Source organism: Myiozetetes cayanensis, unplaced genomic scaffold (assembly GCF_022539395.1).
Source record: "Myiozetetes cayanensis isolate MyiCay16 unplaced genomic scaffold, myiCay2020 scf13, whole genome shotgun sequence".
Classification (NCBI taxonomy): Eukaryota; Metazoa; Chordata; class Aves; order Passeriformes; family Tyrannidae; genus Myiozetetes; species Myiozetetes cayanensis.
In genome coordinates, this window is record NW_026086937.1 from 16,381,935 (window position 1) to 16,394,096 (window position 12,162).

The window sequence follows — 12,162 nt, forward strand, 5'->3', positions numbered from 1 at the left end:
ACTGTTATAAAACCTCTCTTCTACTTCAATTGTTTTTTTTTTTTTTTTACATTACTCTTTGAGAGCATTTGATATATTTAAAGAATATAATACAGTTGGCCTTCACAGACACAGGAGGGTTCCACTGAATTGGACCAGTGACCAACACAAAACATCCCAGCAACGTTAACAAAAACCCAGACACAAAAGAAAAATTAAGAAAATTTAATGATCAGATGAACTATATACATTGTGATGGCACATGACTTCATTCAGTTATCCCTTTTCTATGGCTGGAAGTTTGATAGAAAAATATCAACAGTCAGTAGGTACCCCAGGGACAAGAAAAACCAAACCAAACCCATCTGTTGTTAAAGTGCTTATTTGATGGGAGTCACAGCTAACTGTGTCCAGGGGTATCAAAGGATTTCAGCCCATCAGACAGAATATTGTACCGGAACACCTCAAATTAAGAGCACAGGAAACTTAAATAATAACTGCTATTTTATGTAAGATATCTTTCCATCTCTTTCCACCACATAATCTTTTAGAATCTTTTTTACATCCTGCAATACAGAAAAAATCCTGCCTTTCTATCACTCTTTCTGTGCATTTCCTCACAGGATACTCAGTTAACTCATCCAAACAGTGTACTCTCAGGTACTTCACTGTTTCTTCTGCTTACTTCCTTTTTCCCTCTCAAACTCAGCTATCTGATTGAATATGTTAACTAAGTTCTGGGGCAGGTTTCTTTTAGTGCCACTTTCTGCTTGTTCTGTACCATTCAAAGACATTTCCTCATCTGGTTCTTTTGTTTTATCAGTCTCTTCAGAACTTCTTTTCCTATTCTTGGACTCGCTTTCATTTTTATACTGACCTGACACATGCCTGTCACTATCGTAACCTTTGTCACCTTCTCGTGAGCAGGTGCTGGAGTACGACCTGTACTTCCCCCACGACTTGCCAGAATAGTCAGACCCTGATGGAGACATGTAATACCTGTCTTGACCTGAGCCATGTCTTCTAAACTGCTCTCTTCTCCCCTCTACGTCCCTTTCTGACCTCCTGTAATAATAATGCATCCTGGGCTTATCATATGACTTATGATACGAACCTGATGAACCCCTCCAGCTGGAGAAAAACCTCTCTGGTTTACCATATTTTTCAGTTCTGCTATGACTTGGCTGATTTCTGGAGCTACTGTAGGAATCTCTTGAATCTTCAGACCTACCTCCAAAAGTGTCTTCATCATCACCTGAAGTCCTTGAAAAAGAACAGTGTCTGTCTTTCTCTTTTACCTCCATTTTTGGACACGCTAAGCTGTCCTGCCTTTCCAGCAGCTTTTCCACTTCAAAATTTTGGTTAAGAAAGGAAGCAGAGGTATCAGCTGGAGGGGAATACCACTCCTCCTTCCTATTCTGATCCTTATAATGGGAAGAAGCTCTAGATGAGCTTTTTTTGGAGCTACGAGCAGACTCAGATCTATGCCGACGCTTTTTCCTACGTTTCTTGTGATCAGAGGAAGAGGAGGAAGAAGACACTGATTCATCTGATGATGAATCACTTGATGATGATGATGAGGAGGAGGAGGAAGAGGAGGATGAAGAAGAGGAGGAGGAGGAAGTCGATACTTTCCTTTTCTTCTTCAACCTAAAAAAATGTAATTAACCTGTGAGATAATCTTCAGTATCAGGCAAAAATTACATGCAGAAAGCAAATCTGTATACCCCAGTCTGGACTGTAAGGTGTGAATTAAAACAGAGCCTCACCTGGCAAGACAATTCTAAATGTCACTTCCTCACCAAAAAATTAAGATTAAATCCACTGAACAGTTAGTTATAAAAGGCATCTTTCCCAATTTCACATGGCATTACACTTTGGAAATATGTCACATTGCACGGTATTCCTTAAGCAACAACTCTTCCACGTGCACCTCCATTAAAGGTTATTTGCACTAAAGGACACTGCCCACAAAAACATTCTGGAGGAAAAGCAGCTTACCCAGGGAGAAGTTCTCCCTAGCTTACTGCTGAACAGTCTGTCTGGAATGGATTGTTCACAGTCTTGTCTGCACTTATTGCCCCATAACCAATGCCCTGAATGTAAAAGTTACCTTTTTTCTTCTTTTAAGAGCTTACGCAATTTTTCTGCACTCGTTTCTACTTTCTTTGCTTTCTGTCTCTCTTCTTTGGCAGCTTGTTTCTCCCTCATTTCCAAAGATTTCTTTTTTGAACCCAAGCATCATAAAAAAGATCACATTAGTAGTGTTAACGTGGGTATTTTCCCCCATTCAACCCCATTCAAATGTATAATTACACCAGGGATGTTTTACCAGTATTCCCAGACCAAAAATTAATTTTTGTTCAGGAGTTTGGTATTGGCCATTGTGATAGTCAGGTTTATATTTAAGGACCATATTGCAGTTTTTATTCCATTAAAAAGTATATTTGACCAGTCATTGCAGTGGTACCCGTGATCCAGCACACCGTGAAGCACGGAGCCCAAAAGTTACAGGTAGAACATGCAGAAAATCCCCAATATTACCAAAACAAAACAGAGAGAAAAGTTTGAGGGAAATTATCAGTGTTGCAGTTTACAAGTAAAAAACATGGCAGAACCCAGTTTCAGATGAATTCAAGTTGGCCACGTTTGAATACAAACCGTTTGGTAACCATTTCACAGACCGGTTTGACGCAGAGTTTACGTAAGAAGTCACGATCCAGGGGTTTGGTGGTGACGAGCAGCACCAGATGTCAGACACAGCAGCAATGGTCCCGTTCAGAGGAAAATGCATTGGAGAAAAACACATCATCAGTATTACAGGAAAACACACTCCAGTGTTGTTTCAGCCCTTCTAGCACAGCAGGGACAGGATCAGACTTATGTATTAAGTTACAGGTAAATGAAGAAGAGCATCTCACCAGATAAATGATCCTTCAACTACTTAAGTCTGTAAGAGATCAGACTTCTGCTACCTACTGCCCTACAGAGCAGCTCTATTCAGATTCAGAGTGAGCAGAAAGTCTGATTAGAGTTTTCAAAATCTAGCAACTGTGCTAACAGCTATAATAAAGGAAGCCCTTTGTTGCAGCCAAGGCCATGCACACCAACAAACGACAGCTATCGTGTTCTTTGCTGCATCAATGACCATAGGAAAGTGTTAAAGGAGAAACATTAATCTCCTTTATCATTCTGACTGACACCTCTTTCTAAAGCAGCCAAATGCAGATACTGCTCAAATTTTTTACCATACACCTGTTTATCTGTGGTGTAATTCAGTTTTATTAAGATTGTCCTATCTCCTCTTCCCCCTTGTTTCCACACAACCTGTCAGCATTATGGCTCCACCAACTGAAGAACTGCTGACTAAGGTCATCTACCCCAGCCCCATCTACCCTACATCCTCACATGCAGAAGCACAGAACAAAACTAGCCTGTTCCTCAGTGCTCTATTTTACTCTTTGACCTGCTGTGGAAGACGACAAAAGCAAAGGAGGTGAATGGAAGACAAAAGATGACAACTCAGATTAGCACAGAGACCCACCAGGCTCACCTGGGAAACGTGCTGCGTGCAAGGGAAGAGAGGAAAAAACCACCAGACAGCAGAGGAGAAAGCTGAGATATTCAAACTGTCTGCCCGCCCACCCTCCACCTCCTGCTGCTTTCCTTTAAATTCCCTCTTAATTTCCCTTCTCCTGTGAACTCCCAATGCCTTAACTTTGCCTGGTGTTACTCTATCTGTAATTACTCAAGGGCCAAGAATCTGGCCAGTGACAAGGATCTGTCACTTTACAGTGACATTGTTAATTTGGCTTGCAGAAGTGTTTTACACTTTGCATCTTTGTATTCACAGAACATTCGAAGTTAACATCACTAATCATGCTTATGTGATGGGATATTCTTATCCCTGCTTTGCTCTTTCCCTGTCCCCACTCTCTGGCATTTCTTTACTATCCTTTTCAAAAGTGGAGGTACCTTTCTTCTGGTAGGTACAGCCATAATGCTCACTAGAAAAGACTTACAGTGGACTAGGGAAGCAGAGAGTAAGACAAACCATCAACTTAAACCCTCCTTGCTCAAAGGATTTAATATAATTTTTGAAGTTCACTTATTGCCACTGAGAGCACCATATGAAAAGAAAGTAAAGAATCACCTGCATGTGCTTACGGAGTTTTGTTAAGGCCTCTTCTGCTTCCTGAAAAGTCTCATCCAAACTTAAGGCTTTTTTATAGTAACTCTCAGCATTTAGTAGTTTCTCTTCCTCTTCCAACCTAAAATTCAAGTGAAAATTCATATACAGTTAAGAGACAGATTTTGGACAGCTTTTTCTTATTTTTAGGACCTTCTTATTTGCAGATATTTCTTATTTGCACTATGACACTACTGCATCCCTCCGAGACCTCCTCTATCACCTCAGCCCACCAGAACGATGTTTCTGACATAATCATCTCCTAACTCTGACCAGTAACACTACTCTTTGAAATGTCAGTTCCAGTTTCAATAATACTGTCTCTCTCTTCTTAACAGAGAGCTTAAAAGGAACCTATTCCCTGAAAATTCAAATTTAGTATTTTGTGTTAGAACTGGGGTTCACCAATATTTCAGAAGAGTTACAGTACACCATTTTATTACAAAGACTTTATTTAAAAAAAAACAAACCACCCCACAGTCTTTTGGAATATATTCAAACATTTCACAGGACTTAATGCAAGCCTGGTGTCCTAGCAGTGAAAGGGTATAAAGGATTAAAAGGGATATTGAGGATTAAACCTCAAACATTTTGCCAGGATTTTAACTGGGACAGAGGACAAAGTGTAAACCAACTACACAAGCAGGGATATTTCCAAGGGCTTTTTTTTTTTTTTTTAACACAGAGCCAGGAAAGAAAGATGCCTTTCTTTATTCTAACTAGAATGGTATTAAAAAAAATATTATGAGAAAAATTGTTAACAACCAAACCAACCCCCAACCCCAGCACTTACTGCCCGCCTCTTTCCACAAGGGTCTGACACAGGTATTTTCTTGCATTTCTATGGGTAGGACAGTTTTCTAAAGCAATTTCAAAATCCCCAATGGCTTTGTTCAGACTTCCTTTTGTTGCATACCTAGAACAGAAAGTTGCACAGATTGCAGGGAGGTTTCTCTTTCACGAAGCAGATAAACCAATGAAACAAGCAGACTTACAGAGCTCCACGTGCTACCAAAGCCTCAACGTTTTGTGGATCAATTTCCAAAGCCTTGTTGTACTCATTCATGGCTTCCACGTGGCGCCCAACCTTGAAATAATCCACCCCAGCCTTCACACTGGAGAAAAAACATTTGGAAAATATCATGTACAGTTAGTCTGTGCAGATTTTGCACTGTTACTCACAAATTATGACTCCAAACAAGTGATAGGTAATAAAAACCTGAGCCTGGTTATCATGGACTTCACACTGGCATTTCAAATTAATACAGTAATGACATAATTCCACAGCAATATACTGTCTTTAACCCAAAATCTTAAGGCACTCAAGAGAATTTCTGCAGATGATGCTACTACTTTACACTTTTAAATTTATGGAATGATTATTTAAGTCATTTTCTGCACAAAACTGTGTGTGACCTACCACCACAAACCTGGAACAGGCTTAATTGTATCCAAAGCTCAAAAACCCCATCTGACCAACTGCACAAGGTGACAGGGGCAGATGGCACACACTGGGGCCAGCTCATCTTAAACAATATTTTGAAGTTTTAAATTTCACATTACCTGGACATTTCTTCCCCATTTGCTAAGAGATTAACTTATTGAAAGAGAATAATGTAAGTTGGTTTTCAGAACTTTTCATTACAGACTTCTTTAAAAAACTGAAATTTAATTAACATTATAAGTTACTTTTTTTGCAATTAATCAAAGTGGCAAATACACTGCATAGTGTAAAAGCAGTAGCACCTATCCAGGGCTGCTGTTCCAAATGCAGCAAGGGAAATACATTTAACTTTCCAAAGACAGCAAGTGCACTTGTTACATTTACAGTCTAAGGCTTAAACGACTTGACAAGTATGAGGTCATTCAACACTCAATTGTAAAACAGGAAACTGTGTACTTGGTGTTACCACAAATCTTGCTCTCAATCTCATGAACAGGCCAGTATGTTACAAACATTCTAAGAAGTTCTCCCTTAAACCTGAGATGCATTTTGGAACTGAATCTTGGGACTTTATTTATCACGTACCCACTTGGCACATCGCTACACATGTGGTGGAAAAACTGGTTTAATGTGTATTTTCTTTGAAGAAATCTAACCTGTAACCCAACCTAACGACAAGAAGTACCACGTACCATTTCAGGGCCCAAGATGCAGACTGCTTTTTCCTCAAGGCAGGGGCAAAATCTTCTTCATTGAAATTTTTACTTGAAGGAAAAGACAAAACAAAAACATCAAGTTGGCCTTCTGAGTCTACAAAGTTAGAAATAAATTGAAATATTAATAGTTGAAATAAATTGAAATATTATTCATACATGCCTTACTGCTCTCCCTAGGTCAGAAAGGTTATTTATTTCTGAAACCAGTTTTTCCCAAACCATGCTAAAAGTGCTGAATTGAACAAGTACAACTGCAGAACATTTAATAAAAACATACCAAGTTCACACCTATTTTGGGCCTAAAATTTGTGGGGCTGACAACATCAATCATTGTATATATTTGACCCCATTTTACTAAAGAGGTCAGATCTATTACTAAAATAAACACACAACAGAAAACATTAAAACCTGAACATCCTGTGTTTCAATACAAAGAAAATAACAAGAGTTAAGCAGTAAATTCTAAATTCCTATAGCATTTGGTATCAAACATTATGTGTGATAAGGTGTCTTGCTTATTCAGAGCAATAGAATTTCAAATGAAAATTCCATACTGTAGAGGAGTTTGCTTTTAAATATTTAAGGACACGTAAGCTGCAGTCATGCAAGTCAAAATGAAAAAGGTTTAAGTATAAGTGGTCTAGGACTTCCACTCACAAGTCTATTTCAATGGATTAGAATAATCTCTACAGAGCTACAGTATAGGAACAATATAAAAATCACTTACATTTGAAGACTTCTCAGCAAAGACGGTGGATTTGACTCACTTAGTCCTAGTTTTTCTGCTAAATATTCAACTAATGATGGATTAGCAAATCCCGGGGAACGATGTAAAACCTCTTCAAATGTCTCTCCTGTATTAGCAACTTCCATGCTTCGCCTTAAAAAAAGCACCAGTGTACACAAATGAAACCTCACAGGCTCTATACTCAATTTTTTCATCCTTATATTGAGAATAAAAATGCCTATATTGATATTTATATTACTGCTCACAAGCCATTCTCTTCTACAGGCATTTATTTTCCTACTATTTAGCAACTGTTATGTCCTTCACCCTAAGTGAGCTTTTGAAACCTACTTTGGCACCCATCTAGGTATCTCCAGAATACAGAAAAATATTATAAAAATGCAGATAGCTCTGTCCATCTGTCTTCTAAGGGGAGTTTTGAAACGTTCATAATTTACTCCAGTCTCCCAAGGTTTTTGTTTCTTTCATTTGTTTGCTAACACAGTCCCAAAGCAACAGATACCTCACTACGCTTTCTGCTCCTTACAATTTGAGATAGCAGCTAAAAAACCAACCATCCCCACCTATCCAGATGCAAGTATGTTAAAGAGATGAACAACAAGAAGCATGTAATTACCCAATTAAACCAGAAACACCACTGACAAGATTAAGGGACAGGCAACCTGTCAAGAGACGCTCTTCAGACACAGTGGCTACACCCAGCACGTGCAGAGGGGCAGCACATCCTTACTTGTAATGCACTGGGAAGTCATCGGAGGTGATCACGCCCAGTTTGGTACTGGAAAGGTTGGGTGGAAGAGCTGAGCTGTACAGTGACACCGTGAGCTTCTCGTGGTAACGGTCCACGTCCTTGACTGCAGCTAAAGAAGTCATGAAGGGTAAGAGAAAAGTACAGAAACATTTCAGACCCCAAAACAAATCAATTCCCGGCAGTTCTGCAGCTACTCACCTCGAATAAGGTCTCCAGTTTGATAATAAGAGAGAGGATCTCCATGGTTGCTCTGAGGAGGCACATCCCTCACAGGACACAGAGCCTGCAACACAAGAAAGCACGAATATCATAAATGAAGCCAAAAGATTGGTGCTTTTCACTCCACAAGATTAAACCAGAGAAAGATTTGTTTAAGCTTAATGTACATCAGAATTGTGACAATTAAAATTTGGCTTGGTTCAAACAAAAATTCATGCATCCATAAATGATGAACTTTTCAACCCAAAAGTAAGAGTGTGGGTCATAACAAGATGCATTCACTGGCTCAGCAAAGCATCATAAGCTCCCCATGAAGTCAGACAACCACCCATCACCCCAAAGCTCAGTTTCACCTTCACACACACCACTCCATCAAGAGATGGAAGAGGCAACCAACACATGTCAAAAACGGAGCATTGACCAAAGCTGTATCTTACAGTGATTTCCAAATCTGCAATTTCCCGTATGACACCACTTCCCAGACAAATCAACACCATGAAAAAGCCAAACTCCCGGATGGAGCTAATCCTCCCGATCACGATATCGCCACGCTCGATGTCACGGAAAAGCAATTCCCTCCTCTCCTCCCTGGGCACCTCCATGAACCTCTCCAGGGGTGGCATGACAGCGTAACACTCTGCAACACAGGGCACAGAGCCGGTTGTAAACGACCAGAGCACTGCCTGAAAACACAGAATACATCACGGCAGCAAAACACGTTAAAAATCTGACTTATTTGTGCCAACGAGAAGCTCGTGCACAGCCCATATGAAGCAATAATGAAAAATTGTAGGCCTGTTTTTAAAGATACCGCTAATTCAAGTGTAAGTGTCCTTACAATTACACGCAGTGTGTCCCACGCTTACCCATGCCTCACCCAGCCCGCGGGCGTTGTAGACCCTCCTCACCCACCCTCATTCTCCTCGATCGTGTCCTCGATCGGCCCGTTGGGTTTCCACGAGTGCGCGAAGAGCAGATCCGCCTTCTTGGCGATGAAGCGCTTTATCTCGGTGTCGAGGCTCGCCCTGTCTTTCCTGGGGGAAGGAGAACGCGGTGAGTGGCGCCCCGCGGCCCCTCACGGCCCGCCCGGCCGCTGCCCCGGCGCCCCTCACCAGGCGGCCGGCGGGGCCCCGCGGGGCGGCTCCGGGGCGGCCCCGGGCGGCGGCAGCAGCCCGCGGAAGTCGGGGTTGTCGTGCTGCTCGGCGCGGAGCAGCGACAGCAGCTCGGGGCCGTGGTAGCTCAGCGCCTGGCGGAGCAGCTCCCGGTCCATCCCAGCGCCGCCGCCGCCGCCGCCTCGCCCGGAACGGGAACCGCCACACCGGGCAGTGGGTACCGGACGCGACTGCGCGGCCGCAGCGCCCCCTGGCGGGCGGGAGGACCGCGCTGAGAACAGGGCTGCCCGCCCTGTTTTCGGGCGCGTCTCTGGGAAATAAAAAGAGAGCGATGGGAGAGAGAGTGTTAAACACAAGGCACAAATCACAGAGATGCTCCCCGCGGCGATCCCGCCCGGCTCGGAGGGGCAGCCTCTGCGGGCAGTGCCTGCGGCGGCGCTGCCGGGAGGGGGCGCTGCGCCCCCGCCGTGCCCGCCCCGCGGCCCCCTCAGCCCCGCCCGGAGCGGCTCCAAGCGCGGGTTTGAGGGGAAAGGCAGCGCTCCTTTTGGGAAGGCGCAGTCGAGGCGCTGCTTCGCTCTCCCAGGCGGTGCCTGGAGCGCGTTCGTTTCCGAGGGAGAGAGCCCTGAACTCTCCCTCGTTTGGAGGGAGTCCCGTTTGGAGCGGCTGAGGAAGCTGGGGGTGTTTAGCCTGGAAAGGAGGAGGCTCAGGGGAGACCTGACAGGAGGTTGTGGCCAGGTGGGCCCGGGCTCTTCCCTTAGGCAGCCAGAGGCAGAAGGAGAGGATACGGCCTCAAGCTGCGCCAGGAGAGGTGTAGGCTGGACATCAGGAAAAATTTCTTCACAGAAAGGGTGATTTGGCTTTGGAGTGCCCTGCCCAGGGAGGTGGTGGAGTCACCGTCCCTGGAGGTGTTTAAGGAAAGACTGGACGCGGCATTAAGTGCCATGATCTTACTGGCAAGGTGGTGTTAGGTCACAGGTTGGACTCGATGATCTCAGAGGTCCTTTCCAACCTAATGGATTCTGTGATTCTGAGAACGAACGGGAGAGTGTGAGCCAGCACAGCAGTGTGGAGGGGACAGGCTCACCCTGGCAGGGTATTTGTAAGCCTGGTTCCTTGAGCTGTCCCGTGGCCGGGCTCCCATCACCAGTTCATAGAGGAGAACAGGCTCCCCGTGGCACTTTATACAGGTGACACAGAGCAGTGTGCAGGCAAGGGTGTCCTAGCCTTGTTTATGAGAAAATCTACACTGAAACAGAGGGAAAACGGGCAGTTCCCTCAGGAGAAGGTGGTGGGCTGAGGGTGCAGCTGAGCCATTACCATAGTCCTGATGCCGGGCTCAGCATTCCTGTTCACCAGCACTAACTTTAAATGCTAAAAAGACACTTCACTCAGGAGGCTCTTCATGCTAATCACCTCTCTAGCTAATGGAGAAAGGTGCTTAAAACCAGCTGGAAATAATCCAAGCCTATTAGAAAGATCACAGTTCTTCGGCCCTGAAGAATAATTTGTCCCTGGCATCACATTTAATAATTAATTTTAAAAGGGGGTTGGGGAGGAGAAAACCCACTGCAAACAGCATAATGTCACTTCTCCCCTCAATACAATGCTGAAGAAAAAATAGCAATCTGGCTGTCAGCAGATCAGGGACACAGACTCCTCTAGGAAGCAGCATGACTGAGAGGGCAAGGATCATATCAAAGATGCTGGTTTCAGAAGCTCAGTTCAAAGCCAGCAGGGATATCACTGGTATAGCAGACTTGGGGAAGACACTGCAAGGGCAAATTTATATTTTATTTTCATTTCATGTCCCCCTGTTTTAATATAACAGAAGATAAAGGAGGCATAACACTTACTGTGTACTGAACAGCTGCCAGGAATTTGATTTAAAGTCTTCCTGATCTGTATAAGACCAGGTGTGCACTTATATTTCTGGTTACCACGGCGGGAAAACACCATTAACACCAGATGGAAATTTCTCGACATTGACACTGATTAGACACAGGCTGACATGGGGAGGTTAATGCATTTAATGCACCTGCACAGATGTGATGCAGAAACAAGCCTTTCCTGGGTGAATCACACAGCAAGTGCAGTGTCCCGAGCTGTGTGGCACAACTGCAAATAGCAGCAGTTTTATTTGAGGGAAGGGTATTTTGAGGAAGAGTTAAATGGTGTTGCTTAGCAAATACAAGAGCTAGCAATAAAACAAGTTGTTTGAAGCACAAACTCTGCTTGTGTAAGCATTTCCGTGGTCTCCTATGCAGATACACACACACAATGTACAAGAAATTAGACATTATGAGTAAATGTGTTACAGATTCTGGACTCAACATACCAGCAAAAAGTCACGAGCAAAGCAGAACCACCTATAATATCAGACTCTTTTTACAGGCATTTTCTTCTGTGAGTAAAAATAAATTGCATTTTAGGAAATTCAGTCAATTATCCCACATTAATACACAGAATGTAGATTAGTTGCCCCTGAAAGTGAGGGCTACCACTTTGTATTTAAAGTGATCCATTCTTTAACTGGGCCAGACACATTCTGAAATTATCTTAATCCAACCAACTAAAATACCTCAGATCATTCCATCTTCAGAAATAGCTCTGCCAGAGCAGGGTATTTGAGCATGAACTTGTAATCTTCTTTCCTATTTTACAGGTTACAGTAATAAACTCAGAAGCAAAGCAAGACTATGACATTTTGTGTGTTGTTCCACCTCAGCACACGTATAAGCCTTTGCATCCTTTTCTCTTGCAGGCTACTGCCTGGATATTCACTGTGCTTTATAAAATATCTCTGCATCTTTTCAGTGGTGGATTTTCTGTTTTTCTTTTCATTCTTTGCTTGCTTTACTTCAGTTACCCAAGAGGAAATAATTTTGATAAAAGGAAATAGCAGCCACCACAGTACAGGCAGGGCTAATGATAAATGGAACAGTATGGAATAAACCCAGGGGTAGAGATACCGCTTAGGAGACCCCAGGCCTGAGGAGGAGGCATG

At 43.2% G+C, this 12,162-nt stretch overlaps 1 protein-coding gene across 1 annotated transcript; it reads right to left on the minus strand.

Annotated features, from left to right (window-relative positions):
• Positions 1-189: 189 nt before the first annotated feature.
• On the minus strand, positions 190-9,339 carry TTC14 (tetratricopeptide repeat domain 14). Its single transcript, XM_050308080.1, has 12 exons — positions 9,159-9,339; positions 8,959-9,080; positions 8,484-8,683; positions 8,026-8,110; positions 7,807-7,936; positions 7,056-7,208; positions 6,305-6,376; positions 5,164-5,283; positions 4,962-5,084; positions 4,133-4,250; positions 2,093-2,202; positions 190-1,629 (listed from the first exon to the last, which is right to left on the minus strand). Exons 1-12 carry the CDS (start codon positions 9,314-9,316, stop codon positions 645-647), a joined length of 2,376 nt encoding a protein of 791 aa, XP_050164037.1. The 5' UTR covers positions 9,317-9,339; the 3' UTR covers positions 190-644.
• Positions 9,340-12,162: the final 2,823 nt, after the last annotated feature.

Coding starts and splice junctions, on each gene's coding strand:
- TTC14 (XM_050308080.1), bottom strand. CDS start 9,316: ATGGACCGGGAGCTGCTCCGCCAGGCGCTGAGCTACCACGGCCCCGAG. Junction 8,684..8,958: donor CACGATCGAGGAGAATGAGG/GTGGGTGAGGAG, acceptor CCTGTGTTGCAG/AGTGTTACGCTGTCATGCCA. Junction 4,251..4,961: donor CTTGTGGAAAGAGGCGGGCA/GTAAGTGCTGGG, acceptor CTTGAATTTTAG/GTTGGAAGAGGAAGAGAAAC.